Source organism: Camelus bactrianus, chromosome 1 (genome assembly GCF_048773025.1).
Source record: "Camelus bactrianus isolate YW-2024 breed Bactrian camel chromosome 1, ASM4877302v1, whole genome shotgun sequence".
Classification (NCBI taxonomy): domain Eukaryota; kingdom Metazoa; phylum Chordata; class Mammalia; order Artiodactyla; family Camelidae; genus Camelus; species Camelus bactrianus.
The window spans coordinates 115,840,270-115,856,061 of record NC_133539.1 but is presented as its reverse complement, the minus strand read 5'-3'; the positions used below and the strand labels follow the sequence as shown (position 1 = coordinate 115,856,061).

At 40.3% G+C, this 15,792-nt stretch overlaps 1 protein-coding gene across 4 annotated transcripts in view; it reads right to left on the bottom strand.

Moving 5' to 3' along the window:
- Positions 1-1,260: 1,260 nt before the first annotated feature.
- ZNF385D (zinc finger protein 385D) overlaps positions 1,261-15,792 on the bottom strand; it is a 290,014-nt gene continuing 275,482 nt past the window's right edge. For 3 of the 4 annotated variants that reach the window (XM_074371727.1, XM_074371723.1, XM_045520055.2), the window contains 3 exons: positions 7,810-7,988; positions 6,469-6,570; positions 1,261-4,284 (listed from right to left, as the gene is read on the bottom strand). In XM_074371727.1, coding sequence (XP_074227828.1) covers positions 4,051-4,284; positions 6,469-6,570; positions 7,810-7,988 — 515 coding nt within the window. In that variant the 3' untranslated portion in view covers positions 1,261-4,050. The remainder of the gene's footprint in view (positions 4,285-6,468; positions 6,571-7,809; positions 7,989-15,792) is intronic. The other variant, XM_074371716.1, reaches the window with a different exon arrangement.

The following is a 15,792-nucleotide window of genomic DNA, read 5'->3' as shown; positions in this document are numbered from 1 at the left end:
GCAAATGCAAGTATTTGAGCAGCCATCTGGGGCTCACTATAAAAAAGCGGTTTTGTTCCAAGGGATGAGAGACAGTTAGCAGAAACAGTTAACCAGCCCAGCCTGTATGCACTCTCACCCACATTACTGATAAAGAAATTAAGGGCAAGGCAGATGTTGACTATTTAAATGTTACCCTGCTGGGCAGAGACAAAGTCCACAATAAACTGGCTGTTTCCAGGCTCACTGCTCTTGTCGCCACTCTATGCTGCTTTCCTGTGTACGAGTTATCAATGCAATGCCATTTGTGCTAACGAACAGACAGGTAATTCTGCAGGTCAATTCAGACTCCAAGGAAGAGGTCTCTAGACCACTCTAGTCATTGTTGCGTTTTGTGATTTGATTTCTTCAGGGAAGCTGAAACATGACGTGGGTGTGGAGACAAAGATATCAATTTAAAATTTAATCGTAAGTGAAATTTAATGCTCACATCTGTCTACTGTGTAGTGTAGTTCTGGGCCTTAGATGTGTCCATGAGCACGTCCACAATAAACTTTGAATAATCCTGTTTTTATATACCTTTGCATTTTTACTCCTTTGTTTTATGATTTCCTGCTCTTTTCATTTCCAAATGAGTACATTCTGTTGGCTAAATAGTTTCGTGGCAGCAAAATACGTAGCACCTTTCAGAAAACCAAATTAGATATCTGATGGTAACGGCAACGAATTACTGCAATAGATGGATGGAAACCCAACCGCACCTAAAGACTGCAAGCCTTTGAGAGGAGGCAGTGATGAGATAAATCGCCCAAAGCCAGTCGTGTTTGCTTATGGGAGCAGATCCCCCACTCTTCAAAGTTCAGGACCAGGGAGAGGAGCGATTTGTCACTTGGAATCACCTGTTTTCCCAGAAGAGAAACACAGTACCTTCCCAACGACGGTTTGTTTCCACTTGTCCAGATAATCTGGATGAGGTGCAACAATGCTTTTTCCAGTGGCACTGGACTCTTGCAATGCATTTAGATTTGTTTCCAATGAACACTTCCCTGCCATGGGTGTGACGCGTGGGAAGGGATATATAACCATCAAATCAGACCACCCTTGGGGATTTTCCGAGCATCACTGTGGACCAATCTGAATCATTGCTTTTTATTCATGAAAAGAAGTTCCCCAAGGGAAAGGCTAGAGCTTTATAGCAGTCTGAACAGTAACAGATGTGGGTCTGGTGCTGAGAGATACACGGAATGGGGCGGAAACAATTCACAGAGAATCCACTCTGAGTTCTGTGGTTAGGCTTCATCCTTTATTAGGTAGTGAGTAAGAGACAACTGATGGTTACAACTCCAATGTTAGCGACCATTTAAACAAAAATGGTTCCATAGTGAAGTGAGGCAGAAGGGATTCAGGTACTTCTGAGGTTTCTCATATGGCTGATGGAGAAAATATGGCTGATTTGTTTGTTCCCAGCAAATCATGAAAGTTAATAACACCTTGTGATCCAGGACTCTCGTAGCCCACAGGCCCTGACCGCTGGTGGCCTGGCTCATTCACTTTGGTGAAAATGGGGAAGAACAGTGGAAGTACATTGTAGTAAGACTGCATCCATTAACATTAAGTCCTCCAGCAGAAAGAGAGGTTTTAGAGCTGTCAAGTTTGTTGGACAGGAATTCAGGCTGACTTAAGAGTGAACAGATGAAAATATTTTATGTGGCAGAAAAAGAAAATGGAAGTTCAGAATGGTCAGAAGCTGGTCACGTGGGGTACAGAGACACAGCCCCAGACAACAAACTTGTGGACTCTCTACCTGGCTGAACCGGCAGGGTCTGAGAGTGGGAAAAGGAAGTGCTTGCTAAGACCAGAGGGTAGAGATACTGATAAAGGCAAAATACCCTCAAAAACAAATTTCAATTTTAACCTACGTGTTTAACCTACGTGGTTTGAAATCCCTTTTACAAAAGACTGATGGAGCACTTTTCTTTTCCTTCCTACCTGCCCTCCTCACTCCTTCCTTCCTTCCTTTTCTGTTTTGGTTGCTTGTTTAACAAAAGATACATAAAGTCAACTGCTTTAAAGGTACGTTTATATGACAAACGTCTTTAGCTAGATGACAGAGAAGAACTCCAGAGACCATGTGTAATGTTGAGCACCAAGCACGTTATGGGTGTTTCTTAAATATAAAACGACAAATGCTAAATACCCATCTCTCAAATGGTTTCATCTTGAATCTTGAGACCTCTCCCAAGCTGACTACAATTTAGCTAAGAGCAGGTTTCAGGAAGGCCATACCTAGCCTTTCCCTAGATTTTTAAATAGTCTTTACAAAAACCTTTTCAAAAATATTTTTTTTTTCTCTCTAAACCTAAATCTGATAGAGTGGATTCGTACATGTCTTATCCTTGTTCTAAGTTTGAATGTCATTGTTCTTATTAACGCAACAGGCTGGCTGCATTGAACCCCGCCATAGGGACAGGTACGTGTTAGCTTTCTACGGGAAAAAAAGCAAATAGCCTTTATCACAAATTAAAGGCACAGCTATTTTTATGCCATTTGTTACCAACTTAATGATAACATGTAACATGGGATGGTTATATAATTATTTTATATAGATTTTCTTTTTTATAAGTTATTCTCTTAATCTAACATATATACAATATACATATATTTATATATACCCCTGATAAATCTTGTTTTAAAGGTAAAACATCAACTCCTTTCCAGCCTTATGGTAAATATCGAAGGCTGTCAGGACTTCACAACTCCACTAGAGAAATGATGGTCGAGTGCATCTTACCAGTATATATTTTTTTAATTCTATAGCCTTGGTCTGCAATGAATTCAGGCTCATTTTTCTTGTTTCACTAACATTTAAATATATATTAATTGTTTATATCATGTCAGTAGGAAATCTATAAAAACAACAACAACAACAAAAAAGCCCCACGAGAGATAATGTCTACCATCCTATTCAAAGGAGAAACCTTTGCCTAAGAGACAACCCTACTGGTATGATATAAAGGGGATACTGTAGAGATGCAATGTTCTGTGTTTGTATCGGTTATGTACTAACATGGAAAAACTTTACTTTGCATTCTCATGCTAGGTTAGGAACGCCCCTTTCCTGTGAAACAGAACAGTTGTACGGATTTCCTTCTACACACCCATGATGCCCCAGTTTACCTGTTTTCACGTATAGATTCTTCACAAACACTTCCCTATTTCCAGCAACACTGTTTCAGGGTTGGGGGAAATGTACTTTGTAGGAAACCAACCAGTTTTACTGACCTCTCTCCCACCTCTATGCCTCGCCCTGTTCTTTTGTTCTGAACTTACAGTCATCTCCAAGCTGGGGAGGAGGGGATAACGTGGACCGGGGACCTTCACCACACCATCCGGTGTCGTTCGTCTTTTGACTGCTTACTGGCATGACACAGTTGTTCATCCTAACTTTTGCAATTCTTTAAAACCTAGTGGCATAGGTTGAGACACAGCACTACTGTTTTACAAGACATCTACTGTATCTACTTTTGTTGGGATAAATACCCAGTAACTGCTGTCAGAGCAAGAGGACCTGCACGGGCTCTACTATTCACAGTGTTGCTTTTGTTTTTTCCTTTTTTTTTTCTGTATTATTTTAATCTACAGAGTAAATTATTATATACACATTGGAACCAGTTAATGCCCTTAGACAATGTATAGTTGTCTCATAAAGCAGGAAATACAATGCAGGGGGAACGAGTGCCCAAAAGCACAGTCACAAAGGCTTCAGAAATTTCTAGACACCACTACGAGTCAATGCTGGAGATCACTTCTAACACACTCAAGGAAAGTTCCAGAGGAATGCTTCTTTAATTTGGAGAATATGCCAGCCTTCCCTCCCGCCCGCCCCCCAAACTCCCTCCTTTTTTTTTTTTTTTTTTTTTGTTTTAATCATCTTTTCAATTCACTATCAAAAGTCCTGGCTCTTCAGAGATACTTTAAACTATAAATAAACACTGCATAGTTCTCTTTTGTTTGTTCTGTTGTGTGTTTTTTGGGAAAAAAAAAATTATTGCAGTACAAGGACGCCCGCACTCAGTAGGGAGCGAACAGCACGGGGGTGTGGGCGGTCCGAATGGGCCCGGGCGCCGGGCGCAGCAGCGCGGGCGGCAGGGCCGACGTCTGGAAGAGCGTGGCTGCAGGAGCAGTTCGCAGACTGAAGGGGGCGCTCACGGCCACCGCAGCAGCCGCCGCCGCTGCGGCCAGCGGGTTCGGGAGGATTCGCGGAGCCAATGGCTTGGAAGGTTCTTTTGAAAATACTAATTTGACCTGCAAGAGGGGGAGAGAGAGAGGGGGAAAAAAAAAGAGTAGAAGAAGAAACGTTTGAAGTCTGCACCGAGCATCGCCAACGAGGGGCAGCGTTTCAGCACGACTACAGTGAGAAACTCGCACCTGTGAACTGACACTGCGAAGAAGGGAGAGGGTAAAACGTTCCCCCTTTCGGAAGAGCTTGGAGAGCCTGGAAAATGGCTCACCTCGGAGATGGAAAAGTCCTCCAGAAAAGGACTCGGCAACCTTAATTCATCTTGTTTCCCTTGATAAATATACTTCGTGGGAAAGTATTAGTCTTGGAAAAAATAGGGAATTTTTGCTCCACTCTTTACATACACTTTAATGATGAGGAAATAGACATTTTAACTTTTTTAAAAAATTAAATAAAATTAATTAATTAATTGAAGTATCGTCGGTTTACACTGCCATGTTAATTTCAGGTGTACAGCATGGTGATTCAGTTGTACATAAATATTCTTTTTCAGGTTCTTTCCCATTATAGGCTATTACAAGGTATTGACTATAGTTCCCTGTGCTAGACAGTAGGACCCTACTGTTTTATCTATTTTCTGTATACGAGTTAGTCTCTGCAAATCCTGAACTCTCAATTTATCCCTCCAGCACCCCTCTCCCTTTACCCCCTGGAACCGTAAGTTTGTTTTCTATGGGACTAGACATTTCTAAAGAGAGATTTATTAATGCTGTCAACGACTATTAAGAGGCCTCAAGTGTGTAAGGTAGCAGCGTAGCAAGGTGAGAGGGACTGATCAAGAGATGTAGAGATAAAAAAATTCCACTTTCAGTAAAGGAGCAAAGTTCTCTCCCCACAAGTTTTTCATGTTTTGCTTACACTGGTAGCCATGTCCTCTCAGTCCCTCGCTACAAACCCAGTTCATTCTCTGACTAGTTGCATTAGTAAGATGACTAATTCTCAGGGAGGGGATGATCCCATGTCTGGAGACAGGAACAGTGATAGTTAAGCAGGAGGTTTTGGATGCTAACATGAACGCAGTTTGACTTCTCTGTTTCTTAAGGAACCTTTCACTTGTTTGTTGACAGCTGCATCAACAGGGGTCAGAAATAGCACTCAAGGTAATGACTGGTGGTGCTGAAAACCTCAGCTCCGTGCACAATCCATGGCCTCTCCATGCAGCTAAAATGGATTCTGTGCCAAAGACTAGAGTGACTTCATTTGCATAAAAATGGGTGGTACAACGAAATGAATTGGGTCAACTCATTCTGAGGTCTCCTAATAGTTGACTGCAGTTTTCCTTTAACTGTCTTTTCACGTGTCAGCCGCACACGTAGCACTGATTATTAATAAGATCTATTTTGATGAAAACAGATTTCAAAATGCATAATTCAGTATATCCTGTAGATCAATTGTTCTTAAATTTTTTATACACGCAGTGATAGTTTATTACAGCTAAAGAATGCAGAGCCCTGGGTCTCTCTGATGAAAGCTATGATCATTCCAACCAGAGAAAAAAGCACATGCTCATTAATATTAACCTGAAATGTCAGGAGGTTTACAGATTTCCCCTAAACGCCTACAGACTTTCTAGGTCAGGGCATCAGTAGCTGTAGGCTTACTAATCTAAAAGGCATATTTGGGGTAATAGCAAGAGATCATGTCTCAGGAAGTATTTCCCAGGCCTTAGATAGTTTCCTTAGGTAGATAATTAAAAAAAAAAAATTAGCCATGCCTTTTAAACTGTGTTATTCAAAACCTAGACTTGTGGGCAGAATCAGTAATACCAATGCTTTGTCTCTTGTAGATACTCAAAAGGAGATGCAAGAACTTGTTTTTCCCTCAACTTTCCTAACAGTACCCACTAACCTCAAGTTCGGATTTCATGCCATGACTTAAACGACTCCAAGAGTTTGGTTTTCCCCACCGGCCCACCACCCTGTCCCCATGCTCTGTCGTGAACCTGAGCCCAGGTAAAAAGATGAGATACTGGGTGGTGGCTGGTGGTGACAAGACACCCAGACCACTCATGAAACCAGTAATTCTGTGGGTGAAGTAGGGGGTGGGCTTTCAAATCAATTGTTTGTCTTTACTTAGGTATCTTGTTTATTTCACTTAGTAACTGACAAAAAAATCATAATCCAAGTTCAGCGAGCAGACTGCAGGACATTAACGGCTACTGTCTATTTGGAAGCAAAAAGGACACTCACCCCCAGTGGATGTGCTGCTTTCTGCAGTTTGTTGTAAGGACTGTATTTGGGTTTCGGGGGCTTCCCAGCAGCTCTGTCTTTGTGTCTTCTACTGCTAATGTGCTATTAAAAGCAATGAAAAAAATGACAGCTTAAAAAAAATCATCCCCCTAAAAAAACCCTCATAAATATTGTTTTCACCTGAGGAAGGATATTAATTATTTCATGCAATTTGCAGAAAGACAAAAATTAAAGAGCACGCACTTTTGTCCTTGGATTCCGATGCCTCTGATACTTTGATGCTAGCCATTTTAATCTATTTTTAACAAAGAGACGCCTCTTCCTTTTCCCGGCCTTCCTCCTGATCACCGCTTTTAGGGACATTTACAAAGGAAAGAAATGTCTGAAGGAATTTTATGTGCAAATAAACAAAGATGGCCAGGCAGGCCTGAATTTATTTCCAGACTCATATTTACCCTCACATTTGTACAGCCGAATGTCAGCCCCTTAAATTCTAAAGATAAATAGCCAAGGTGCATAAAATCAGTCCAATAATGTACCTATGCATCTAAAACGTAACCGAAAAGGAAGGCTGGGCCTGCAACTGACAACGTAAAACAGATCTGGTTGGAAGGCTATTCAGAGGAAAAGTGAATGCAACACAATTAGTCATCCCTGTAGCAGGTGGCTGCAGGATTTGCAAATACAGTACACCACCATGTGATGAAGTACGTAAAGTAAAAGAATAGCACAGTATAAAATCAGCGGTAGCATGTAAGTAGCTAAACAAGTAAAAATAGAACATGGCAATTTGACCTTTAAAAAGAATCAATGCTTCTGAGTGGGAAACTTGGTAAAGAAAAGGTCTACTGCCCTTTTCCTCCCACTCTTCATATATAAGAAGAGCACAGGCTCACTTCAGACCATTTCTGAAAGATCTTAGAAGCCATTCCATTTTCAGATTCCCTTAAGCAGCTAAAATATGGATAAATAAATAAGGACAGTGGATAGAAGATACGTGGATGGATGGATGGGTGGATGGATGGATGGATGATCAATAGATGTATGTATGTATGGATGGATGGATGGATAGTTGGATGGATGGATAGATGTATGTGTGTATGGATGGATAGATGGATGCATGGATGGATGGATGGATAGATAGATGGATAGATGGATGGATGGATAGATGTATGTATGGACAGATGGATAGATGGATTCATGGATGTATGGATGGATGCATGGATGCATGGATGGAAGGATGGGAGAGAAAGACAGAAAAGAAAGAGGACAAAGGAAGCACACACTTCTGCTCATCAGCATCCCCCGTCTGTTTCCACTTCTAGGATTCACACCGCCTACCTGTTTAAGTTGTGTTTCCGAGTTGACGTGCACATCACAGATTTCACAGTGAAACGTTTTGTTCTGCAGGCCTGTATTACCCTTACTAACTGGTCCTTTGCCTTTCACACCCGCACGAGGGAAGGCTTTGATCGTCCCGCTTCCGTTCCGGGCTTCTAGCATGGTTTTGTGCTTAGTACCTGCCAGGAATATTTAGGAAAAAAAAAAAGAAAGAAGAGAGGAGAAAACTCTTAGCTAGTAATCGCCTCCAGAAAACGATACCGTAACATGACGTGATGCCTAGTTTGAGTGCAGGTCTTCCAGGGATGGTGGTTGAAATACACTCAAGACATAGAAAACGGTAACAATGCGCTCCGACCACCTTACACAACACTGCTGAGTTGCTCATCTTTGTCTAACGTCCCCCCTCTACCCCCGTTACAAACAAGCACCATACAGTAAGTAAACCCGAGAGAGTCCTGAGATGAAATTAAGTGGGTGTGATTTTGGTTCATTTCCTCTTGATGCTAACAGGACATAAATGACAGCTGATGAGGAAGAGTGATTCAGTTGCTAAAGGTAGAGTTGGAGGTGAGGTATGAAAATGTTAATCAGTTTAAACGTGGTGTGTTTACAGAAGTGGCACTAGTTACATACCCACAGTGTAAACAGAATACAGGCAAGCTTTCCTGGCCGTGTGGCTTAGGTTCAAAGGGGATGAGTAATAGTATAAAGATCTTAATGATGGAAAGAAAAAAAGAAGAAAAAAGCCCTGTTAGTCGAGTAAAGCCCACACTGATTGGCTATATGATTTCAAATGTAAACAAATGACTAAAAAGATGAGAGGGGCAGATTTGTGGGCCAGGCAGGTGCACTGTGAACAAGTGCTTCTTTTTATTAAAATGGTCCCATCTTTGGACTGTCCCACACAACTAACGTAACTCCACTTAGCTCTAATTGTGGGGTTTTTTTTTTCAATCACTAAAGTTCATGATGGAAGTTTTCTCTCAAAAAATTTTGCTCACAATTTCCTTTTTCTTGGCATTGACAAGCATTCATTACTTGTCTCACTTAGCCACATGCTTTTGCTATGTAATTTTCTCTGGAAATCATTTATGTCCTTTCTGCCATTTTTTTTTTTAAATCCTGTTTTACAGGTTTCTCCTTCCTAATTGTATTTATAAGATTGTTATCAGTTCTGGAAGCAAAGGGAAAAAAAAAATCTTGACTTCTGATTCTTGGGCCAGCCTCCTCAAACCACTGAATATTAGTGAAGAAAGACGTTGAGGGCATTCCAGGTGGGTGCCAATCACTGTCGTCTTAAATAAGAAGCAATGAACACATGAAACAGGTTTACAGCCATATGCTTTTCTCTTACAAAATGATTATAACTTTACTGAGTCCAACAGGAAAAAAATGCTTATTTTTATAGCTTTGATTCCACACTTTCAGTATCATATTCTTACCCACAGCAATGAAAATGTTCACATCTCAACATATTAAGGAAAGAGAAAAAAGTCTGTATCTTATGAGAAGACTGGAGGGGCTGAAATATGCAGCTAGAAGGGTGCCCTGGGGTTTGTTTTCACCTGTTTCCCTGTGATTTAGTCACACAGGGCTTTCTACTTTGTATGAAGGTGAGAGCAGGGCAAGCAATGTTCTGGGGAGAAATAGATACATACACACACAAAGGAATGAATGAATGTGTATGTATATGCTTATATATACCCACATATGATTTTGCCCTCTCATATATGCCGTCTTCATACAAAACAGAAGTGTTTGTGTCACTGTGTATGTGTAAGTGTGTGCGCACATGATTGTCCAACCTGCTCTATCCAAACAGGTGATTTTATCAAATATTTGTTTTCCACACAGCCTCCTCAGTCAAACTGCAAAGCATCCCCCGGGGCCAGCGTGGCTTAGAAATGCCCGAGCAGCAGTCAGGAGGAGACAAGTCTCACCCTTGACTTTCTCGAGGGTCTCTGGACTCGCTCTGGTTAATATCTCCTGTGATTGGAGCTGGTGTTTGACAGTTGCACCCTGAACAGATCAGAAAACTGTTTCTACTTATTCAACAATATGTAAGGACTTTATCTCGCCTGGGTGGCTTGCCTCAGGATTGAGTGTCAGATGGGTTAGGGAGAGGAGAGGAAATTCAAAAGATGTGGCCCCAGTAGTAGGGGCGGAGCAATATTAGGTGAAGATCCAGAAAATAAAATGTTCCCCTGATACCTTTGGCAAGCTAAGACCCACCTATGTCCTGTTGCTAGGGGAAGAGAAGAAATGGAAGACTGGTAAACACTGGAGAAATATCGTCTCAGAAAATCATTGCATTTTTTTGCGTTATTATTTGAGTGCAGTCTCTCCACAGAAGCCAGTAAAGTTAGAAAAATTAAATACACCACCTCATGCACGCCTTACACTCACGCACACGCACACACACCAAACACGTATGATTAGAATTGTGTCAAGATTGGGTGAAAAACTTCAGCTAATTGCTCTGACTCCAGGGTGACTGGTCATCATCAGGTAGAGTGGAACTTTTGTACAATTAAACCTCCTGCATTTCATAGCAGATTATCAGTCATAATTAAATAGCGATGATATGGTTTTGTAAGATCTTAAAGCTTGACTCGCCCGTAAGCTGTATTTCTTCCGAGGATGGCTGAAATTCAGGAAAGATGTACCCTTAATTTGAAAACATTTCCATTCTTGAGAGATCAAATGTGCATTAATAATATAAAAATAGAGATTATTAGGAGAACTTAAACTTATTTTATTTTCTAAACATTGTACATAATTGCGCTAAGTCATTGACCTCACAGCTGCTTCTATGAGCTAGGTGCTATTTTTATGCCTGTTTTAGAGATAACAAACTGAGACTCAGGAAGGTTAAGTTACTTGCCTGGCTCACAAAGCAAACACTACTTGAAATTACTGGCTGGTAGGAAGTGGATTTCCCACTAAGCTCCTAGAGCTTCGGAGATTTAGCCAGAAATCCACTAAGTATTTCGGAGCCAGCTGAATTCCGGTTACACAGGAATCTCTCAGAACACCTTTAATTTTCTATTTTGTTAATTCAGTCTTGTCTGAACTCGGATTTTCATCTGAGTCTTTCAAACCCCGCTTCCCCTCCTCCCCCTTTTTTTTCCCTTGTAATGCTCCTTTCTGCTCCGCAGAGAACCACGAACCACGATGCTTTGCAAGGCAGTGGCTCTGTGATGGCCGATTTGATCACGTCCGGTTTCAACATTGTGTAAACATCTTGCAAGGCAGGTGCCCTCCTCGGTGATTGCACAGCAGGGCAGACACAGAGCTGCTTCTGTACTTTATTCCTTCTTCCTCAGAGGAGGGAATCTTCGAGAAGCTAAACGGACTATTTGCTTCCCATCACTTTTAAAAGGCGGACACTGACAGTGACCTTCATTTGCAGCTTTCATGATGCCTGAAATGTAAAACCATTCTCCAGCCACAGGTTAAATCCAGCGAGTCATAATGCTCCTCGAAATACTGATTTTGTTTGCTCTTTTGGCTTGGTTTTGATTACTTTGGGTCAAGATGTTTATTGATCTTACATCTGCAGAAATCAAAGTAATATGTAGTGGGGGATGGCTCTTAGGTGAGGTACTGGCATAAAGGAAAGGTAGGTGAGCAAGAAAACTAACAAACAACTTCTTAAAATTAAATAAATCATTCATTAAGTCATCAGGAAAATTGGGAAAATTTCTTTAAAATGGAAAAACAAAAACCCATAATTCCACCAAGGAGAGGCATATCAAAATATTAAGAGTGGTCATGACGTACCAGTCTTTTATCTTCTGTATTTTCATGTGTATTTTAAAAAGTTTGGATGACTTGTTAAAGTAACTTTGTGTAGAAATTTCCGTGGAATTCGATATACTTTTAGAAATGCACATGGTTTTTAATGACAACATGGGTTTACAGTACATGAATGTTATATACTTAGCCACTCATCTCATATTAGACATTTGTATTATTTTATTTTTTCCCTCTATAATTATTTTATAGTGAACATCCTACTCAATAATCTTTTAAAATCTATCCTAAGGTTGTTTCCTTAGGACAGCTTTTCAAAGAGGGTATTATAGGGACAAAATATGACTATTTTTAGGTCTCAATTCACGCTGTCAAATTAACTTTCTCAACATTACAAAGGAAGTCTCAGAGGGGTTTGTCTGTAAGATGAATGTGTCCTGGAGGAGTCTGCAAAATTCACCTCTCTATAAAATAAATTTCAATACCTTAAAGTTCAACTTTCCAGAATGCTCATGAGATGATATTTAATAGTATTATATTTATATTTAATAGACCCTTAGCAAACCCATGTGACTGCAGGTGATCACTTGTTTCCCTTCTCATAGACAAGTTCAGAGGATTCGGCTTATAGATACGTGGGCAGGAAAGTGACCACCTTCCATACAGACAGCAAAGTGCAAAGGTGTTTTCTGATGTGGCTATTTACAGCATTCAATATAATGGCATCATGGTCTGGCTCTTGTGTCTCCTAAGGACAAAATTATCTTGCATCTCTACACTTGAACTGTAATAGTGGCATCACAAGACTCTATCTTCTCTCTTTTTTTATCCTCTAAATGTCAAATTAACCTTTTATTACCCTGCCTCCTATATGATATGTATTTTCCACATTAATGTTATTTTCATTTTGTCTCTGAAAACCTTGGTTTAACTTTTATCAGCACATCCTCAAAATTAAGTACCCAGAACAGCATCCGCTGTGTCAGGTGACCAAGTAATGCCCCGAATGAGTAAAAAATGGTGTTATTTATGTCGGCTCCCTGGTTGAAAGTAATTTGTTGATTCACCAGTAATGTCCCTAATGTCCAAACTGCAGAGGCGGAAGTAGAGACCCGCAAAACAAGAGTCCAAAAACAGAGGAAAGGACAACCTTGCTTTCAGCATCGGAAAGGGCCTCCGAGGAAGAGCGATGAACAGGGTGGGAGGAAGCCTCCCAGCACCAGCGGGGACGGCCTCGGTGACCGCAGACGGCTCAGGGAAGAGCTCTGCAGCCTCAGGGACCCAGTGGCAGAGCACGGGCTGGGTCTGATGCGAAGATGAATGTGTGGACTCGATGTAGCAGTAACCCTTGACCTCCCACATGTGAGGACGATCATCAAGCATCCAGAAAGCCTCTTTTATCCATAACAGTGGACTACGGGGAACACGAAAGCTTTCCTGAGCTGCTTTAGACGTGCATTTAACAATCTTTATGGGCACCCGTCCCATCTCCTTAAAAACAAGGCCGTTAAGGAGGGAGAAATCAGGAGTTTGCGATTCGCAGATCAACTACTACATAAAAAATCAGTAAACAACAAGGACCTACTACACAGTACTGGAAACTAGATTCAATTGTTATATAATGAAAAAAGAATATGAAAAAGAACAGATACGTGTATAACTGAATCACTATGCTCCACACCAGAAACTAATACAGCATTTTAAATCAACTATACTTCAATTAAAAAAAAAAAAAAAAGACCCTTAAGAACATGGAAAAAAATGCCACATTGCTTTTATATCCATTACCCAAGACAGCCTAGCAAAAATGTTTTCACATAATAAACACTCGATAAATGGACAAATGAGACACTTTCGTGGAATAATAGATATAATGTTGTCTTATTTATAAAAAGCTATTTTGGTTTACTTTTTGTGTAACTCGTTTTATTTTTAGTTTTTACATTATTAATTTTTTTAAACATTCAGTTTATTATTATTATTATTATTATTATTGGCCTTTGGTGTTTTTGGAGGGGAGGGGAGGTAAATAGGTTTATATTTATTTATTTTTACTGGAGGTATTGGGGGTTGAACCCAGGACCTTGTGCTTGCTAAACACATACTCTACCACTGAGCTACACCCTCCACCCCCCTTTACTTTTTTAAATGAAAGTTAACACTTGCTCTTGGTAGAAAATTGCAAGAGCACAGAAAGGTATAAGGTGAACAAAAGCCCACCCACCTCTCACCTTCAAGCGGCACACCCTCTGCAGGGACACAGTTTCACGTGCAAACGTCCTGAAATGTTCCAAATATCACTGAGTTTATATTAGACACGAGTAGGAAAAATAACATAGGTTGAACATTCTCCTTGGTTTGCACATGAAACCACTTTGACCAAGAACAGCACATGAAAGTACCCAGTAGGAAAACACATCTTGACGCAACTCTGAAGTCATTCATTCTGGTGGCTAATTGGTAAGATGTCACCAAACGTAAAAACTCAACCCTGAATGCTCACATGTTAGATAAGATATCCCAAATCAGCCATACTGTAATCCCAGAAATAGATTATTTATGAATGGTAGCTCTAGTACACTGTCTGATAGAAACTTCTGGGGTGGAAATGTTCTCCTTCTGCATTCTCCAATATGGCGGCCATTCATCACAGGAGGCTACTGCAACTGCAACTGAATTGGTAATTAACTTAAATTTAAATAGCCACCTAAGACTAGTGGTTCCTGTGTTAGACAGTACAGCTGTCATCCTCACATAGGCCCTTCGTGAACTTGCAGGACACAGAGAAGTACGGGGCTGAACTGGTCTTCCATTCATTTGTAGAAAGTTTAAAGAAGGCACAGTAGCAGAATTGTGAAAGGAGTCTCCATCTGTATTTTCAATCAAATTGAAGTCTTATCATACCACCTTAGAAGATGGCAAATAGGAGTGGCAGGTAATCTTTCGGTCTAGATAATAATTAGGCCATGAACATTGACCGCAGCTGACTGGCTTAAGTATTTTTCACCTGAAACATGAAATGACAGACCTCTTGATGAAACAAGTCTTTACAAATCCTCTCCCTCAACGCACAGACACGTACTAGACGTGGGCTTCTTGAAGGCACCTTCTGGGCTTTGCTCAAATTGGTATTCTCTGTGCCTAATAACAGACGATCAGTGAAGATTAGCTGAAGTATTAGAGATTAATAAAGATCAACAAACAAATATTTGTAAAGAGAGTTGTGAGCTCAGACTCTGGAATGGTCTGACTTCGCCTCCATCAGCTGTGTAATTTAGATTTATTTGTGCCTCAATGTCCTCAGCTGTGGAAAAAGAAAATTATCTGCTCTATTGAAGTGTGATGCATTTTTTTTGTCTTAAGGATTATTTCTGGCACTCCCATGTGCTCGGTAAATTTTAGCCAACCTTCTCTTTATCCATCTTAACATTGCCTTTTTGTTTGGGCAAACATTCAAAAATTTCTAAACATTTTAAAATTTAGTTAAGTGCATCCTTTGATAGTTGTCTTTTCTATACATTAAAACTTAGTGAGGGACAGAGTGACCTCTGTGCAGGGACAGAAAAGCTGGAAAGAGCTTAGTGAAAATGATCAAATGTTACCACTTCAAGTCATTACCAGAAAAAATCTGCCCAAGACAGTAATAAGTCCTAACTCTAAAATATTTCAAAGTTTTTTTTTCAGTTATGTAGAGAAAAATCATCAAAGTCAGCTAAGCAAAGCATTACTTAGGAGGATATCTGGGGTGAATTTCTTTAAAGAAAAAAACAAAACACATCTTTTATAATATCTGTGTCCATAACATTCAAGTAAAAGATTTCCTGATCTCTTGAAAAGATTATGTTCTCTTAAGGTGTTTAAAGCATTCTTAGACTGTTCTGTGAATCATGCTAGCAAGCTAAGGAGAACCACTTCTCCTAAACTGTGAAAAAAAAAAAAAAAAAAGCAAAGCAGAAGTGCCCCCTTCATATCCTATGTTCCAAGGCTATGCATATAAATCAATTAACTGCAACTTTTAGCGGTTACACATTAGTGAAAAAAAAGAGGGAAAGCAAATGAAATACAATTGTGAGCTACAGCTGTGGTTTTACTAATAATCAGGCAACAATATTTCATCCTCACAAGGTGTCACATGGCCTCTTAACTCCATTAGGGGAAGAGAGACAGACAGACAGACAGAGAGAAGCCCAAAGAGGACAAGTGACTTGTCCAGGTTCACACAGA